Raw genomic sequence first — 19,735 nt, 5'->3', positions numbered from 1 at the left:
ATAATAAAGATTTTGTGTCACATAAATTTATTACAAGGAAGCAAAAGAAGCTGTGAAAAATGAGAGTCCCCAGTTGCGCTGCCTATGTGCTACTACTCTTCCTCCAGACATGTGACATTGTCAGGAATGCTGCCCCTCCTGATCATTTGTTTAATAGATTTAAAAATATTGTGAGGTAAGCATATTGCAAAACAAACATTGATTTATAGCAACGTCTTTATTTCTAAAAATGCATCCTAGCCTCAGGGTTCCATTCCTTTAAATTTAACCAGTTTGCCATCAATGAATGAACATTTTTGTGCTCTGTGGTACTGACATCTGTTGCTGGAATTCCTGGTCTTATGCTTTACACCTTATAGAAAACAGAAAAACATAGAAGACTGATGGCAGAAAAAGACTTCATGGCCCATCTAGTCTGCCCTTATACTATTTCATGTATTTTATTTTAGGATGGATATATGTTTATCCCAGGCATGTTTAAATTCAGTTACTGTGGTTTACCAACCATGTCTGCTGGACGTTTGTTCCAAGCATCTACTACTCTTTCAGTAAAATAATATTTTCTCACGTTGCTTCTGATCTTTCCTCCAACTAACCTCAGATTGTGACCCTTTGTTCTTGTGTTCACTTTCCTATTAAAAACACTTCCCTCCTGAACCTTATTTAACCCTTTGACATATTTAAATGTTTCGATCGTCCCCCATTTTCCTTCTGTCCTCCAAACTATACAGATTGAGCTCATTAAGTCTTTCCTGATGTGTTTTATGCTTAAGACCTTCCACCATTTTTGTAGCCCATCTTTGGACCCGTTCAATTTTATCAATATCTTTTTGTAGGTGAGATCACCAGAACTGAACACAGTATTCCAAATGTGGTCTCACCACGCTCTATACAGCGGCATCACAATCTCCCTCTTCCCGCTTATTATACCTCTAGCTATGCAGCCAAACATTCTACTTGCTTCCCCTACCACCTGACCGCACTGCTCACCCACTTTGAGACTGTCAGAAATCACTACCCCTAAATCCTTCTCTTCTAATACAGAACTGCCAATGCAATACTCCGATTGAGGATTCTTTTTCCCAAAGTGCATTATTTTACATTTGGAAACATTAAACTGCAGTTTCCATTGCTTTGACCACTTATCTAGTAAAGATAAATCATTTACAGACGCCTCCAGGAATATCAAGCCTATTGCACACTTTAGAGTCATCCGCAAATAGGCAAACCTTCCCTACCAAACCTTCCCCTATGTCACTCACAAACATATTAAAAAGAATAGGACCCAGAACAGACCCTTGTGGCACACTGCTTGTAACCAGGCTCTGCTCAGAATAATCGCCATTAACAACCCTCTGATATCTATGCTTCAGCCAGCTGCAAATCCGCTGATCTATATATTTAGTTTCCTCATTAAAATAACTTTCTCAACACTTAGATAAGTTTGCCTTTTCAAAATATATGTAAGAATAGAAAACTACTTAAAACCAGATGTCGTGTGTCTTGGATTCAGATCTCACATTTGCTTTGCAGTTTAGTTCATGAGCACATTGCTTTTTCATTTCACAAATCTGTCTTCTAGACTGTCTGTATTTACTGGAATAGTTATCTATAATGCAATAAAACTATTAATCTGTTTTTTAAGTAGATATCCACAGTATAAATATACCCAATATAGTTTTATCAAGTTCTTAACTGGAAACAAAAAGCAGGTTTTTAAAAATTTACATTTTTAATAACTTTGAAGATTTGTCTTACTTAAAAAGTCTCAAAGGAGACTTTATATCAAAAATGTATGTCTAATTTTAGAAAAAAAATAATATATTTTCTTAATTTAATAAGTAGTCAATTTACCACTTCATCTTAGTACAGGGATAGGGAAGGTTGGTTCTTCTTTGACTTGTGGACTTCCAACTTCCAGAATTCCTGAGCCAATCATGCTAGCTCAGGAATTCTGGGAGTTAAAGTCCATATGTCATAGAAGAGACAACGTTCCCTACCCCTGTGTACCTACTTTTAGTCCTTAATTTGAAGATGCTCAGAAATGTTAACACAGAAAATAATATTTTAATTACTCTATGCAGGTTGATTAATTATGCTAAAGCTTACCTGTCCCCAGGCATACATATTATTATGTGTTTGAGATGGATTTACTTTAGAAAGTAGAAAACGGGCCTTGAAAGAAACAAAGAAAAATATTATTTTATTAAATAAAATGGTTAAAATGGTTTCAATCACAGCATGTACACCATTCCTATAACAAGGTCAATTCTCATAGCATTTGCATTTGAATGAGATTTTGTGACAATCTGTGAGTCTTTTTGACATACTGTGCCCTCATCTATATATTTCCTTGTGCATCGAAGAACAAGATCAATCCATACTAGTATTAACAGTTTTCTTCTATTAGGTATACAACTATATTACTCTTAAGTACTAATGTATATCAAATACGCATACCCCTAAAAATACAGATGTTCTTCGGTAACAACCAAATACCACATCTTTGAGCAACAATGGGCTAATTCAATACATTAGATGTTTCACATCATTCCAATACTGCAATGGAGAAAGCATGACAGAAATTAAAAGTATTTACAGGGTATTCTGTAAATGATTCTCAACAGGGAATAAGGCCACTGTTTAGATCAGTGTTTTTCAACCTTGGCAGTTTGAAGATGTGTGGACTTCAACTCCCAGAATTCCCCAGCCAGCGTTGCTGGCTGGGGAATTCTGGGAGTTGAAGTCCACACATCTTCAAACTGCTAAGTTGGAGAAACACTGGTTTGGATGTTTTGATTCTATGATTTATTATGACTGTACGCCACCCAGAGTCCGCAAGGTGTTTGGTGGCTTAAAAGTAAAATAAATTAAATTAAATTAAAATATATGAAAGGCTGTCTCTTCCAGTCTCAACACACAGAAAATACATACTCAGTCATGCTCCCTTTAATTATATGAAATAAAGCTTACCAAAGAACTCTACCAAAACAATCTGCTTTTTATTTAACAGACAATCCCCCAGGTAGAAATCAAAGTAACTTACTTGACTACCTCCATGTTCAGTATCAATATATCGTGGCATTGGAAATCTTGAATGAAGAATTTCCTGTGCATCATCAGTTGGGGCTTGGAGCAAATGACGAAAGTTTTCATATTCTGGCATATCTTGATAGCCTGATTTGCGCCACTGAGCTATAGTCTAGACAGCAATTCAACATTCATTGTTTAGTGAAAATTTAATATAAATCAGGTTTAATAGTAAGATTGCTAAATCAAGGTAAATCAATTCATATTATTATTTTTGCCATTATTCTTCAATTATTCATATGCTGCCTCAATTACCAGGCAATTCTAAAGGGGAATTGGATTAAATAGGATTAAAACAAGTAAATAACAACTACACATCAAATACAAACACAGAGTACCTGGAAGATAATACCACAATACATAATTTATTGATTAATTTTAGTACTGCAATCATTTTTTAATAAGAGCAACTCAACATTATGGCATTTTATTAAATCCTTAAAAACGAAACAAAAACCCTAATACATTCATATTTTCAAGAAATGTGGTTATGAATATTTACTATTCATGTACTTAAAATATACTTATATCATAAATTGCCTACTTAGTTCCACGCATGCCGTGTGATAATTCAAATTGATCAAAACTTTTAAAAAATATATCTTATTGGTAGTAGTATATTTTTATTGACTATGCTAGATAATACTTTATCAAAATCTCTTTTTAATATTTTTATTAGATTTAAAAATGAATTAAAATAATATTAAAAGTACAAAGAAAAAAGTAATGGGAAAAAAAGAATCTCATATGTAACCATTTATATTACATGTAACAATATTATATTGTACAGTATATATATATCAACCTGTTCCTTCCACACTAGACAAAGAAAAAGATATCAAAGGTGAATACAGATATAGTAGGGGAAAGCAAAAAATGATGTTGATAAGAAAGAAGGAGTTTATTCATCCCTGCTTCTGGCTCTGAATCTGTCCATTGCTGATTTCAGAGCTCCCCCCCCCCCCAGATTAAATGGTAGGTTTTATCAGAGACTGAAGTACCATTTCAAAAATAGCAAAATTTATATTGGCCTGCAGTTGCTACTCAAAGACTTCTCTAAAGAAAACAAAAATTATTTTCTCTTACCTCTCCATGATAAATAAGAATTTGGAAAAAGGTGTCCATGAGAAGTATGCGGTCAGCCAGAATACTGCTGCTGTCTAAAAGAACAGGCTAATATAAAGAGGAAACATGTTTCATTAAATATACTCGAAATAATCAAAATAGTTTAAAGACACTTTTGTGTGCCAATTAGTTAGGAAATAAAGTAATAATTACAATGCATTTTAATTTTATTAAGCATGAATCTTATAAGCGTGTTTCAATAACAACATTAACATCAACGAAGTGTATGATTCTATGATTTGGGATCCCTTGATTCAGTAGGCAATACGTTTTACAGTAATATTAACCGTGACTTACATTCTGTTTAGTATTAAATAATTATACAGGTTTCCATACCTCTCATGTATATAAACATACATATAAAAGAGCACTTTTTTAAACAAATGTGATTTTAAAAGTGTATGGAAAAAGCAGTGAACTCTCATCCTGTAACTTATTTATTGCATTACATTTAAATGCCACCCCAATCCAAAAAAAACTCCAGCCAAGTTTTTGCCAACCAATACTACCTGGTGGCAATTCCTGATCTTCCCTTCAGTAAACACAGAGCAGAGCAGCTTAGCTCCTCTATGAATTTTTGGGAACAGCATCGAAAAGCAATTCCAGGCCAAAGCAAGTATTGAATAGCCATTTAGCACATGACTAAAAAGTGATCTTCAATAAATAATTTTTCCACTTTTGCACTGCACAAAATATATTTTGGGAGAGGAACATAGCCATTAGAAATCCCTATTCCAAACAAAAAGTTTTCCACTTTCAATTGCTGTCAATCAATGTTGCTTCTACCAACAAATTAAGACATACTCAATTATTTTATTTCATGTTTTTGGTGCTAAACTTATTTGATCTGCTTAACATATATTTCAATCTGAGCCCTTGTAACAAAATAGCATATGCATTAAAAAATAGGATGAAACAAAATCTGTTCTCTGGATTTTTCTCCCCTATGTGCTATACCTCTGGAGGTCCACTAAAAGAGTAGGCATAAAGAATTGGCTGAATCATTATAAGTGACTGAGTCAGATCTTGACGCATGAAGTTATGGCGATAATAAGAACTTTCATCAGGACTGTTATTGAAAACTTGCAAGAATGGAGATCTTCTTAAATGGAACATAAACTGCAAAAGAAAACAAGTCCAACATAACTGTATTATAGCAAATGTTTAATCTCATTGTGCATCAATTCAGATCAGTGCATTAACATTATCTGAATGAGAAATGTTTTTGGATTCCCCTCCTGAAACAGCTACCGTACAGATCAGTGATGGTGAACCTTTTTTGGTTCACCTGCCAAAGGGGTGTGTGTGCGTGTGCTAGCACCTGCGCACCTGCCCACACCCATTCCCTCCCCCATGCCTGTGCACACACACACACCCCATGCTGACCCTGCACCTGCGTACAATCTCTGCCGTCCCCTAAGGCCTGGGATAGTGAAAAAATAGCCAAACCAGAAAACGGACATCTGGTTTCCCCATTGTGCTGTTTTTCACAGTCTGGGGCTTCAGGAAGCTTCCCTGAAGGCTCCACAGTGTGAAAAACAGCACAATGAGAAAGTCTTTTTTTCTGAACTTCTGTTTTGCCTGTTGGGCGGTTTTTTGAACTCTGGGGCTTCAGGGAAGCTTTCCTGAAGCCTCTGGAGGGCAAAACGGCCTTCCTTAAGGCCAAAAATCAGCTGGCTAGTGCACGCATATGCACTGGAGCTGACACAGGACAATTGCCTAATTGTGATATGGCTCCACGTGCCAACTGTGGCACGCATGCCATTGGTTTACCATCACAGGAATAGATTAATGCATATATTATCTCAGTATGTAAATCTTCTAATACATTCTTAAATATAATGATCTTTTTGTTCATAATGAAATCAAGCAGTATTCACAAATAGAACACAATCAATTTAATCTAGAAAAGTAGCAAGTAATATCCTTTAGGAGAGCATTGCTTTTTTAGTCTGATTGATAAGACTCTTATTTCTATTATAACTGCAATCCCTCTGCTGAGGTTTAGATCCCATTACCACCACTCCCAGAAACATCCAATGGAGCTCATGCACAAAATAAACAGCATCCAGTTTTATTGAAATGTAGAGTTTTAAGTAACCTACTGTTTTTCACCTTTTCAGGCAATCTTTTCAAAAACTTCTTCTTTTTATTTTTATTTTTATTTTTATTTTTATTTTTTATTTTTTATTATTATTATTATTATTATTATTATTATTATTATTATTATTAATTAGATTTGTATGCCGCCCCCCTCCGAAGACTTATGATTGCCTCTATCAATTTATTCAAAATCCTCATCGCTAACATTTTTATAATGGATTGGAGACTGGCACTTCCACTTCCATTAACCAAGTTGTTTGCCTCAAAATCTCCAAGATGCAGGTAACAATAATTTTTCACTATATTTCACTCGTAATTTGTCATAAAATGAACTACTCTGCATTGACAACATGTTTTTGTCAAGACTGTAATCATGCTTTATTCTTACTCACCTGTGGATAAAGGGAGAAAGTTTCTGAAAATCTGAAGGAATTTGGGTCATCCTTATTATATTCTCCAAATTTCTGGCACTGTGAGATTTAAAAACAAAGTCAATGTGTTCAGTACAGCATGTTTAATATCATGATGTTGTAAAATAATATGTACTACATCTTCCTCTAAAAGTCTGCAAACCAGATTTCAGAAAAGTATTAAGGCTTGAGTCAATGTGCATCCATAAATATTACATCAACTTTAATAGTCAGGAATATCTCTAAATAATAGTTTCTCTATTTTGTATGATCCTTTTTTGATCCTAATTATGTTCACAACTATGATTTCCAGACAATAAGGTGTTACCTGAATGATACAGCAATTGAGGAAAAACTATAGCAACGTACATATGTGGAGAAAAACTCTGTTAATAACTATACAAGGTGCAATGACCATCAAGTAAATATTTTATTTCTTACATTAACACCTTATTATTCAAAATATGTCAGATTAAAAACCAACTGTCAATTTTACTAATATTTTTCATCAGACAGGGAGCAGGTTTTTCAGGTGTTTATTGTTTCCAACTACAGTTTTGGTATTTTAAAGCATTGGATTTGCATCAGACATAGTAGAGGGACATGTTCAGTTATAGAAGAAATGAAAAAACCCAGGTTTATGAAAGGAGTGTCCCAGGTAGTAGTCAGGATATTCCTTATAAATAGGTAACAGAGGCTAACAGAAGATCCAATTCAATCCACTATAAAGAAAATATGCACAGAGATGTGTGGGAACTTTCCTGATGGCAAATAAGAAAAATGAGACCCTGTTTGGCATGAAGTAAATTAAAAACACCTACTTCTTTACTAAGATCATAATCCACTGGACTCAAAACAGCTATCTGAAGTCATTGTTAATGCAACTGCTAATTTATAAATAGCATATTAAGTTGGATTATTAGTAGGGGCAGAACCTACTTGTCCTTAACAAACTACAGTATTTTGCTAAGGAACTATTTCATGCTTAGATACAAATGATGAAAGGATTAACAATAACAAAATACTGTTCTTTACACATAATTAAATATTATTGCCATGTACACTAGCCAAATCTTAATAGACTTGGTTCAAAGAAACCATTATGATCATAGCCCAAGAAAAGCTCCAGTTTGAAGTAGTTAACAATAATTAATCATACAAGATCACTGCCATGGTGCCTATATTTAAACATAGTTCTTTCCTGTCTACAGTAATGGAAACAAACAGTTGAACAAATATGGAACAATCACTCTTCCAAAGTGTAACCTCTGGGTAAACATCTCTGAAGAGACCTATCCTTGAAAGGAAACAGTTTCTAAAACATTTTGAATGCCTTACCAATCTGATAAGCTGTCTGTCCAACCACCTAAGCACATCAGGTCCTTCTTCGGTTTCAGCTCTGTAGACGGCTAATCTTGCCATAAGAATGGCAGCTGCTTCCTGGTCAAAAGAAGCCGCAATGTTTTGAATCTGTGTCTGAGCATCTGCCCAGCTGCAAAATGAAAAAAACAACTATTTTATCACAAATTTAGCCAAAAAGCAGCCAAAACAGCAATTTATAATTTTGTTCCCTGGACAAATCTGAACTTGTCTTCATATTCATTTTCAACACTATAGCTAAGCATTCTTGGCAAAACAACTAGCAATTAATATTTCCCAGAAGAAAGTGGTATCGGACATGGATTACTGCATATTATACTAGCAACAAAGTTATCCATCGCCACAAAACTTGTGACTTTTAAAGTATATTTTTTGCACAAATCAAATTATTCGAGGTTTTTAAATTCCTTATACAATTTCACTTTCAACATAATACAGTGAACCCTCGATCATCGCGAGGGTTCCGTTCCAGGACCCCAAGCGATGATCGATTTTTCGCGAAGTAGCGGTGCGGAAGTAAAAACACCATCTGCGCATGTGCAGATGGTGTTTTTACTTCCACCGCCGCCCGCAGCGCATTGCTGGGGAGCGCGCGCGCGTTGCTGGGGCCGCTCCCCAGCTGGGGAGCGGATCTGGGGTTTCCCCAAGCGCGCACGCGTTGCCGGCTCCGCTTCCCAGATGGGGAGCGGATCTGGGGTTTCCCCAAGCGCGCGCGCGTTGCTGGGGCTGCTCCCCAGCTGGGGAGCGGATCTGGGGTTTCCCCAAGCGCGTGCGCGTTGCCGGCTCCGCTTCCCAGCTGGGGAGCGGATCTGGGGTTTTCCCAAGCGCGCGCGCGTTGCTGGGGCTGCTCCCCAGCTGGGGAGCGGATCTGGGGTTTCCCCAAGCGCGCACGCGTTGCCGGCTCCGCTTCCCAGCTGGGAAGCGGAGCTAGGCTGCCCCAAGCTCGCGCGCGCCGCCCGCCCGCCCACGCTGTTGCCGGCTCCGCTTCCCAGCTGGGAAGCGAAGCTAGGCTGCCCCAAGCTCGCGCGCGCCGCCCGCCCGCCCACGCTGTTGCCGGCTCCGCTTCCCAGCTGGGAAGCGGAGCTAGGCTGCCCCAAGCTCGCACTCCAGCCCACCACCGCTGGGGTCTTACCGGGGCAAGAGGGGGAAGACCCAGGGAAGCCTCTTCCCGGCGGGAAAACTCCACCATCTACGCATGCGTGGAAGGGCACGCATGCGCAGATGGTGGAGTTTACTTCCGGGTTGAAAACTAGCGAAATAGCCCTTTCGCGATCCTTGAGGACGCGAAACTCGAGGGTTCACTGTACTCAATATTTATTATGTTTATTATATGACTAATATTTTTAGTTCTCAGTATTACCCCCCAACATAAAACAAAATAAAATCCAATGTAGGAAAAACCCTTCCTAATTCATATGGGAAGTTTTGCCGAATTCCAAATTCTTATTAGATCTGCACTGCAAGCAAAATGTTGCCAGTTTAAATAAAATACTGTCAAGCTTTATAATTTGAGAAGAAATGGTTATATTTGTTTTATAAGATTTGGATTCAACTTTTATAATTAAGCAATTTACAAATGGATATTGAAAGAGAAATATGGCATTAGAGTAGGTAAATACATTAAACCCCTCTCCAAATATGCTTTTCCAGAGGAAAATAAACTGTCCGCAAAACCACAGACATTTGGAAAAGCAAAGAATGTCAATAAACTGAAAAAAGATTCCAAAAGGTAGACATAAGAGGAACAAGTGATACCTTGATAAAACCCATAATAAGAACTCTCTAAAAAGAAATTATATTCATGAAATACTATCTTTTTATTCTTTCATTAGACTACTATTGCTTTGTAGTCCTGCCTGATTATCTCATAGTTAAACTCTAGCTCATTGACCTCTAGCTCATAGTTAAACTCTAGCGCATTGACTATTTAACCAAATAGTTTGGAACTACAATCACATGTACATTCTAATTTATACAACTGTATACAGAAAGGTTGTGTGCCCCAATATTGTAAATTTGTTTTTTTCCAACCAATTTATACTTTAACAGAATTGTGTACAGGTCTCTGATTCAAAATGAATTCTAAACAATTGTTTTACACTGTGTTTGCTTTCTCTTTCTCCCCCCACTCCCAACAAACTCTGTTCTATATAGAAAACTAACTTCTCAAGCATATAAATCTGATTTAATATTGCAACCTAAGATGCAAGGTTTCAACTTTTTTATTAAAGCATCACTTCCCTATTGAATACTATTAATTAATGTATGTATCATTCAGATGTCTAGAATGTGTCATCAAAAATTAATGCTTACTTTCTGGCAATAGTGGTTACTCTAATACGTTTTTGTCCACTTGAATGCTGATATTGCGTCACAAACTGAATTGCACCCCGTCCACCTTGAGGAATTGGAGCATTGTGCTGTTTTGACAAGGGGAACGGTGGACAGAATGACAAAAGCATTGAGAAAGGAATTTAAGAAGGGAACTGTATTATGTAATCCATTCTAAAAATTACCTGCCAAGCTAGTTAAATTACCAAATCCGTAAATTTGTTCCTCATCTTTACCTATATCTAAATATATCTAAAACTGGACCTTCGAAATACACATAGATTTCTTAAAACAAAAATGGTTCTTAATTAATATTGATAATACATCCTGTTCTATATTAAATTGGACATGTTAACAATTCTTAATACAGAAAAATTTTCCAAGTGCTATATGTAGCATTGTAACTGTAGCAGATTAAGATAAATAACACTATTTTCCTCATGATTATTGATGTTGATTTATCTGCCCAGATATATTGAGTTTATGGCACAGATAAGATAAAGCGGCACCTTCCTGTTTCCTATTTTTTATCAAAGAGAATTGTTTACAATGCTTATGTCTCATCAAATTAACACAATTCAAATAAAGAACATAGAATCTGCTTCTCTTTGATGGTCAAACAAAACAATTTCATCCATGTTTTTTCCACACACTAATTTTATGTTGTGATTCTGTTCTGAAATAACTTTAATCTATTATTCCTAAAACATATTTTAACACTGGAAACTATAATTGATGGAAGCAGCAGAGAAGGATGAAGGCAGAGAAGAAAAATAATTGTTGGTCTCCTTCTCTGGAAAGAGTTATATAGTAATTGCTAGTTTGATCAGCCTTACTTAAATATGCAAATACAGTGATACCTCGTCTTACAAACCCCTCGTCATACAAACTTTTCGAGATACAGACCCGGGGTTTAAGATTTTTTTGCCTCTTCTTAAAAACTATTTTCACCTTACAAACCTACTGCCGCTGCTGGGATGCCCTGCCTCCAGACTCCAGTTGCCAGCGAAGCGCCCGTTTTTGTGCTGCTGGGATACCCCTGAGGCTCCCTTCCATGGGAAATCCCACCTCTGGACTTCCATGTTTTTGTGATGCTGCAGGGGAATCCCAGCAGGGGAATCCCAGCAGCACAAAAACGAGTGCTTCGCTGGCAACAGAAGTCCGGAGGTGGGGTTTCCCAGAGAGGGGAGCCTCAATGAAATTGCAAAAACTCAGAGGTCCAGAGGTGGGGTTTCAAGGACTTCGGTGTTTTTGCAATGCTGCGATTTCACTGATGCTCCCTTCACTGGGAAACCCCACCTTCGGATTTCCGTTGCCAGCGAAGCGCTCATTTTTGCGATGCTGGGATTTCCCTGCTGCATCACAAAAACACGGAAGTCTGGAGGTGGGGTTTCCTATGGAGGGGAACCTCGGGGGAATCCCAGCAGTGTAAAAACGGGCACTTCGGCTGGCAAAAGGGGTGAATTTTGGGCTTGCACGCATTAATCGCTTTTCCATTGATTCCTATAGGAAACATTGTTTCATCTTACAAACTTTTCACCTTAAGAACCTCATCCCAGAACCAATTAAGTTTGTAAGACAAGGTATCACTGTATTAGAGAACTAAGTTTAGTTAGTTTTAAACCAGACAGCACACTCAGCACACACTACTGATGTGTTGATTCTTCTATTAAAAACAATTTATCAATAAAGGATTTTTTTTAATCTTACCTGATTCACCACCTCAAAATACAAAGCTAAAGTTGTAGTAGAATTAAGTCCACAAATCTTCCATTGACAAGTGCCTCCTGTTCCTATTTCCTACAAGGAGATTGCAAATGCATTTGTAGTAATAATACAGTCTGCTTCATACTAGTAAAACTTACTGGCTTTAAATGTATTACATTAGAACACCTCTTTTTGGTTTATTTAGATGCAGCAACCTTATGAGACTTTTTTCATGATACCCGAGATAACACAAATCAATAACAACTAATAATAATTTAGAAGGAAGAAAATAAAAAGCAAATACAGACCAATTTATTTTGGAGCTTCTTCCCTACAGATTTCATATCTAGTCGTATGGGTTTTTTTTAAGTAAAGTCCACATAATAATTGTTTCTAGAACACTAATAATGCCCTCTCCAAAAAGAATGAACATTTTCAAAAGCTTAGCTCATTTTATATTTTATATTTTATATTAAAAAAAACAATTTGAAAGACTAAAGCTCACTTCAGATGCATGATGGAGTATCTAAAAATGAAAGCAACAAAATGCCATCTAACGGCTAAAAGTAAACAACGGAGTATCTATGCTGCTACTTAGCAAGGCATTCCTTGTGTAGATCCAAACAAATAAACAAAATGGGAAATTTTGAAATAATGAAGCTACAAATGCCTTGAACAGTTAAACAACAGCTATTTTAGTGGTAGAAACCAGAAAGACAGCACAAGAGATAATATAAATGAGCTCAAACTTTCTTATCTACTTTATCTCTAACAGCTTCAAAAGAAACTTGCTAATGTAATTTTATGATGTTGTAAAGTCCATGTCTGTACCTTGGAGTCAATTTTGACTCCTGGCAGTTTTGATTCCTGCCTGGACTAGTTCCTGCAGGTATATTTCATGATGCAGTGTACATGAATCCTTAATCAAAGAATAAATCAAATCTTTCACCAATGTTTCTCATCTGTCCACCAAATCTGCTCCAGAGGATTCCAAAATCCTCTACAAGTGGATTGGGAACACAAAGGGAGGCCAGCAGAAGAAGAGAGAAAATTTGAATCAAACCTTTGGATGCCACTTAGTCTAATCTATAAGAAAATGATCTAGTGAATGATGCTGGTGTATACACTACCCGATTCCCACTGACTCTGAATGTTAAGTAAGAGAAAGCAGAATGCAATTAAAAAGATATCTATTTTTAAAATTAAGATTCATTGCGGCCTAAAATTTAAAACTACTGTGGGCAAAATTTTGTTTTAAAAGTATATAAATGATAGTAGATGGAAATAATAGCAAATAATAGCAAATGGGCAGACCATTTGCTCTCTTTTTACCCATAACTCCCTGGTACCTCAGAATTTTCTCTAGAAGATTAGAGGTTTCTACATTTCTGAGCAGATTTTGAGGATAAGGAAGCTCTCACAAGAAAAAGGAAAGAAAAAGAAAAAAAATCAGTAGTATTTTAGAGTCCTTTGGGAGTCCTTCAGGATTGGGTGGCATAGAAGTCGAATAAATAAATTATAAATTTTAAATGGCTTCCATTGAGGACCTGTATACTGCACGAGTCAAAAAGAGGGTGGGGAAAATATTGATTGACACCTCACATCCTGGACACAAAACATCGCTACAAAGCACTGCACACCAAGACAACTAGACACAAGAACAGTTTTTTTCTGAACGCCATCACTCTACTAAACAAATAATTCCCTCAACACTGTCAGACTTTCTATTAAATCTGCACTTCTATTCTACTAGTTTTTCTCATCATTCCTATCACCCATTTCCTCCCATGTTGACTGTATGACTGTAACTTGTTGCTTATATCCTAAGATTTTTATTAATATTGCTTCTTCATTGCTTATTTGACCCCTATGACAATCATTAAGTGTTGTATCACATGATTCTTGACAAATGTATATTTTATTTTATGTACGCTGAGAGCATATGCACCAAGACAAATTCCTTGTGTGTCCAATCACACTTGGCCAATAAAATTCTATTCTATTCTATAATATTGATACAGGCTATTGCAGAAAATCTCATTGTGCTCATGCAAAAATCCTATCCACAGGTTAGGAAGCCCCTGGCTAAAACAGGTGACAAAAGAGTGAAACAACTGTATACCTTATTATTATTATTATTATTATTATTATTGTTGTTGTTGTTGTTGTTGTTGTTATATTTTTATGACAATGAAAATACCTAAACTCCTGCCTCCTATTTTCCCACAACAGCCACCCTGTGAGGTGAGTTGGGCTGCCCGAATGATTGGCCTAAATGACACCTACCTGGCTTTCAGGACTGAGGCCAAACCTCAAGTGTTCCTGGTTTCTAGGCCAGCACCTTAGCTACTTCCCTAAACTGTCATATTCTTCCTACTTGTGGAATGCATATTGGGAGGAGCTTGTTTGCAAAAGATACACCTGTTTTGAAAATTAAAGGAAGAAAATCGGTAACCTGTGCTATTCTAATGACATTACTCTGATAGTTGAAAATGCAAATGATCTGCAAGCACTAATAATGAAAGCATAGTTTAAAAATGTGAGTAAGATTAAAGACCAAATTAATGGCAAAAGATAAAGCAACCTGGCTTAGAATTGACAGTGTAGATATTAAAATGCCGAAAAGAATAAAATTACTTATTGATCACGTGTGATTGGACACAAAAGAAATTTGTCTTGGTGCATCTGCTCTCTGTGTACATAAAAGAAAATATACATTTGTCAAGAATCATAAGGTACAACACTTAATGATAGTCCGGATAAATAAGCAATCAAACCATATTAGAAGCCACTCAATATAAATTGCAAGGGTACAAACAATAGTTATAGTCATATAATCATTGGTGGGAGGAGATGGGTAATGGAACAATGAGAAGATTAATACTAATGCAGACTTAGTAAATAGTTTGACAGTGATGAGGGAATTATTTGTTTAGAAGATAGTCTACCACTGCAACTACATCACCAAAAAGGCTTCAAGAGTTGTTAACCTAATCTTACATAGCTTCTTCTCCCGTAATATTACACTACTAACCAGAGTATACAAAACATTTGCCAGACCAATCCTTGAACACAGCTCATCTGATTGGAACTCACATTGCATCATGTCAGAGATACTTTACTAGAAGAGCCCTCCACTCCTCTTCTCGTAAAAGAATACCTTACACAACCAGACTTGAAATCCTGGGCTTAGAAAGCTTAGAACTACGTCACTTTCGACACGACCAAAACATAGCTTATAAATTTATCTGCTACAAAGTCCTACCTGTCAACGACTACTTCAGCTTCAACCAGAACAACACACGAACACACAACAGATACGAACTGCCCCAAACTTGACTGTAGAAAATACATCTTTAGCAACAGAGTGGTTAATTCCTGGAACTCACTACCTGGTGGTTGTTTCATCAACAAACCTCTAAACCTTTACCCTTAGACTGTCCACTGTTGACGTCACCCGATTCCTAAGAGGTCAGTAAGGGGAGTGCCTAAGCACACCAGCATGCCTACCATCCCTGTACAATTGTTACCTCTTATCAGTACCCATCTTATAAGCAATGTTATATCTATGTATATTATAAATACATACTTGACAAAATAAATAAACTGTGTCTAGTTGTTCTGGTGTGCAGTGCTCTATAGCATTGAGGGTAGGAGTCAAAACAGTTTATGTTCAGGATGTGAGGAGTCTATAAATAACTTCCATCTTTTAAGATCAACTAGCAACAGTAATCAGAAATCAAGAAACATGTTACGGACCAGAACTTACTAAAGTAGCAATGGAAAAAAAAAGATATTCAGATGTCATGTTCTGTGACATTATAGAAGCAAAAGCTGGCCTTTGAAAAAGCAGCATAAGAGGAATATTGATATTTTGAAACTTTGGTGTTGGAGATAACGTCTCTAAAATATCAAGAAAATGACAAAAATGAATCATCAAACAAATAAACCCAGCACTTTTGCTTGTGATACAAATGCCAGTTCAAATTATCCTATTTCAGACACATTATGTGAAGACCAAGATATCTCTGAAGAAATCTTTACTGTTAGGAAAAATGTAAAGAAAAGAGGATGAGTAGCAAGGTGGAGAGACTCAATTATTGTGGCAATGAATGGAAGAGATGAAGGACCAGATTGGGATCAGATCCTCCAGGATTTATGTGGTGACTAAGAATTGACACTGACTTGATGGCATCTAATCAAACATGTAACTAAGTAACAAAATAGTTATTTGGGTTATTCTACAAAGAATAAAAATTCTATTGTATTTCATATGTTGAAAAGAATCATCATAGATTGACAGTACAGTACTTGATTTTCATTTTATATAACTTACATTTTCTGATACACAAGGGCTCTTAGAATTAAGAGATATACAAGGTCCAATTGCTCCAGATACCTTTATTTCTCTTGAAGTCTACATAGATTTCAAAGTAAAAGAGAATAATATACAAAAGGTGGGTTAAAATTCACTTCAGTAATTTTACTGTAGCCTATGAAAGTGAAACTAAGCAGCTGTTCTATCTAAAATAAATTTGTAGTAGAAACAGTTAATCTTTGAAAAGTAGTACAGTATCTATAATTTTGCTAAACAAATGGTTAGGTTTCTTCCTCAAAACTATATATTTTGCAGTAAAAGTTCTTCTAGTGTTTATGCAATACTTTCTCATATTATAAGACCAAACTTGGTTTTCTTTAAAATACAGTGGTACCTTAAGATACGAACTTAATTGGTGCCGGGGGGAGGTTCGTAAGACGAAAGGTTCGTAAGACGAAACATTGTTTCCCATAGGAAACAATGTAAAGTCAATTAATCCGTGCAACCAAAAAAACCCCGCAAAAAAAACGGCTTTCCGCGACTGCTGGGAAGCAGCGCGGCTGTTTTAAAAGGTGACAGCCGGCCTGTGGGGCTTCCCAGCACAGGGTTCGGGGGTGCTGGGAAGCCCCCCAGGCCGGCTGTCATCTTTTAAAAGAGCCGTGCCGCTTCCCAGCTGTCTCCTGAAGCCGAAAGCGGAAGTTCGGCTTTGGTGTTTGGCGTTCGGAGACAGCTGGGAACCCAGCGGTCTCCCGAACGCCGAAACCGGAAGGGGCAAGGTGGGGGGGGGGGACAACGGGAGGCTCAGCATTCCGTCAGTCGCAGCGCTGGCTGTCAACTTTTCTTTTTAGCACTGGGGAGGCAAGTCAGCTCCTGCCCAGTTTTAAAAAGAAAAGTTGACCGCCAGCGCTACGGCTGACGGAATGCTGAGCTTCCCGTTCTCTCTCCGCCCCCTCGCCCCTTCGCCCCCCTGTGTTCCTAGGAGAAGTGCTGGTGAGGAGCAGAAGGTCTGTCTTGCCTCAATCCCCAGCACTTCTCCTAGGAACACAGGGAGGCGAAGGGGCGAGGGGGGGGGAGAGAAAACGGGAGGCTCAGCATTCCGTCAGTCGCAGCGCTGGCTGTCAACTTTTCTTTTTAGCACTGGGGAGGCAAGTCAGCTCCTGCCCAGTTTTAAAAAGAAAAGTTGACAGCCAGCGCTGCGACTGACGGAATGCTAAGCCTCCCGTTTTCTCTCCCCCCCCCCTCGCCCCTTCGCCCCCCTGTGTTCCTAGGAGAAGTGCTGGTGAGGAGCAGAAGGTCTGTCTTGCCTCAATCCCCAGCACTTCTCCTAGGAACACAGGGAGGCGAAGGGGCGAGGGGGGGGAGAGAAAACGGGAGGCTCAGCATTCCGTCAGTCGCAGCGCTGGCTGTCAACTTTTCTTTTTAGCACTGGGGAGGCAAGTCAGCTCCTGCCCAGTTTTAAAAAGAAAAGTTGACAGCCAGCGCTGCGACTGACGGAATGCTAAGCCTCCCGTTTTCTCTTCCCCCCCCTCGCCCCTTCGCCCCCCTGTGTTCCTAGGAGAAGTGCTGGTGAGGAGCAGAAGGTCTGTCTTGCCTCAATCCCCAGCACTTCTCCTAGGAACACAGGGAGGCGAAGGGGCGAGGGGGGGGAGAGAAAACGGGAGGCTCAGCATTCCGTCAGTCGCAGCGCTGGCTGTCAACTTTTCTTTTTAGCACTGGGGAGGCAAGTCAGCTCCTGCCCAGTTTTAAAAAGAAAAGTTGACAGCCAGCGCTGCGACTGACGGAATGCTGAGCTTCCCGTTCTCTCTCCGCCCCCTCGCCCCTTCGCCCCCCTGTGTTCCTAGGAGAAGTGCTGGTGAGGAGCAGAAGGTCTGTCTTGCCTCAATCCCCAGCACTTCTCCTAGGAACACAGGGAGGCGAAGGGGCGAGGGGGGGGGGGGAGAGAAAACAGGAGGCTCAGGAAGGGAGCTCGGGAAGGAGCCCACGGTCAGTCGGCTGCGGGCGGGAGGAAGGCGATTGTTCCGCTGCCGCCAGCATGGCCTGGCTGGCAGCGGAAGATGTAACGGAGCCCACGGGGGATTCGCCTTCCTCCCACCCGCAGCCGACTGATCGTGGGCTCCTTCGCAACCTCGGAGAGCTTCCAGGGCATGAAAGCTCACGAAAACCAGGAAGCTCTCCGAGGTTGCGAAGGAGCCCACGATCAGTCGGCTGCGGAAGGGAGGAAAGCGAATGCCACGGGGCTGGGCTCGGCTCCCCCCTCGGCTCCCCCCCTTACCAGCCCCGCTGCGGAAGGCTCCATTCTGTTCCCTGAATGGAGACCGCCGGCCGCTCAATCGGGCCGGCAGGGAACAGAATGGAGCCTTCCGCGGCGGGGCTGGTAAGGGGGGGGAGCCGAGGGTCAGTGACGGGAGGCGCGGCTTGATCCGGGAGGCGCGGCTTGATCCGCTGAGCCTGGCCGCCCGGAAAATCACAGCCTGTGTTGCCTGCGGCTGCGAGGAAAACCGAGCCGAGAGCAGCATCACCGCGGCTCCTGGCTCGGTTTCCCTCGCCGCCGCGGGCAACACGGGCTGGGATTTTCCGGGCGGCCAGGCTCAGCGGATCAAGCCGCGCCTCCCGGATCAAGCCGCGCCTCCCGTCACTGAGCCTCGCCAGCCCTCTCCAGGCTGCGGGCGGGGTCCGGAGCACAATGCCTGGCGCGGCGCTCCGATGCCCGAGCTCCTTTCGCCTGCGGCTCCCAGCCCACTGCCTCGCTGGCTGGCTTCTCCTCCTGCTCAGCCTCGCCTCGGCCTTTGTGCGCGGCTTGTCCCGACAGCCCCCCCACCCCAGCACTTTGAATCCAGCAGCTTCTGCTGGATACGGGCGGTGGGCGGGACGAGCGGCGCGGAAGCCAGGGGCTTGGCAGCTCGCCCCGCCCACCGCCCGTATCCAGCAGAAGCGGCGGGATTCAAAGTGCTGGGGTGGGGGGGTGTCCCGACAGCCCCACCACCCCAGCACTTTGAATCCAGCAGCTTCTGCTGGATACGGGCGGTGGGTGGGACGAGCGGCGCGGAAGCCAGGGGCTTGGCAGCTCGCCCCGCCCATCGCCCGTATCCAGCAGAAGCGGCGGGATTCAAAGTGCTGGGGTGGGGGGTGTCCCAGACTTGCTGCCTTTTCCCGCGCCCGCCGCCGGCCCGATCCTGCGTCTCCTGCTTTCCCCCCCAGCCAAAAAGGGGTCTCCGGCGGCAGACCGTCTTTGTGTTTTTCACTGGGAGGGGGGAGCAGGAGGACCTTCCTG

At 40.2% G+C, this 19,735-nt stretch overlaps 1 protein-coding gene across 1 annotated transcript in view; it reads right to left on the bottom strand.

Moving 5' to 3' along the window:
• The window catches only part of SEC23A (SEC23 homolog A, COPII coat complex component), a 45,821-nt gene that overhangs the window by 1,308 nt on the left and 24,778 nt on the right, over positions 1-19,735 (bottom strand). The window contains exons 11-19 of the mRNA XM_070755244.1: positions 16,483-16,563; positions 12,150-12,239; positions 10,422-10,528; positions 8,067-8,220; positions 6,711-6,788; positions 5,173-5,334; positions 4,177-4,263; positions 3,047-3,202; positions 2,110-2,175 (exon numbers count right to left, since the gene is read on the bottom strand). Coding sequence (XP_070611345.1) covers positions 2,110-2,175; positions 3,047-3,202; positions 4,177-4,263; positions 5,173-5,334; positions 6,711-6,788; positions 8,067-8,220; positions 10,422-10,528; positions 12,150-12,239; positions 16,483-16,563 — 981 coding nt within the window. The remainder of the gene's footprint in view (positions 1-2,109; positions 2,176-3,046; positions 3,203-4,176; positions 4,264-5,172; positions 5,335-6,710; positions 6,789-8,066; positions 8,221-10,421; positions 10,529-12,149; positions 12,240-16,482; positions 16,564-19,735) is intronic.

This window comes from Erythrolamprus reginae, chromosome 1, assembly GCF_031021105.1.
Source record: "Erythrolamprus reginae isolate rEryReg1 chromosome 1, rEryReg1.hap1, whole genome shotgun sequence".
NCBI classification, from domain to species: Eukaryota; Metazoa; Chordata; class Lepidosauria; order Squamata; family Dipsadidae; genus Erythrolamprus; species Erythrolamprus reginae.
Note: the sequence above shows the minus strand (reverse complement) of the source record. Positions and strands in the feature narration are given on the sequence as shown.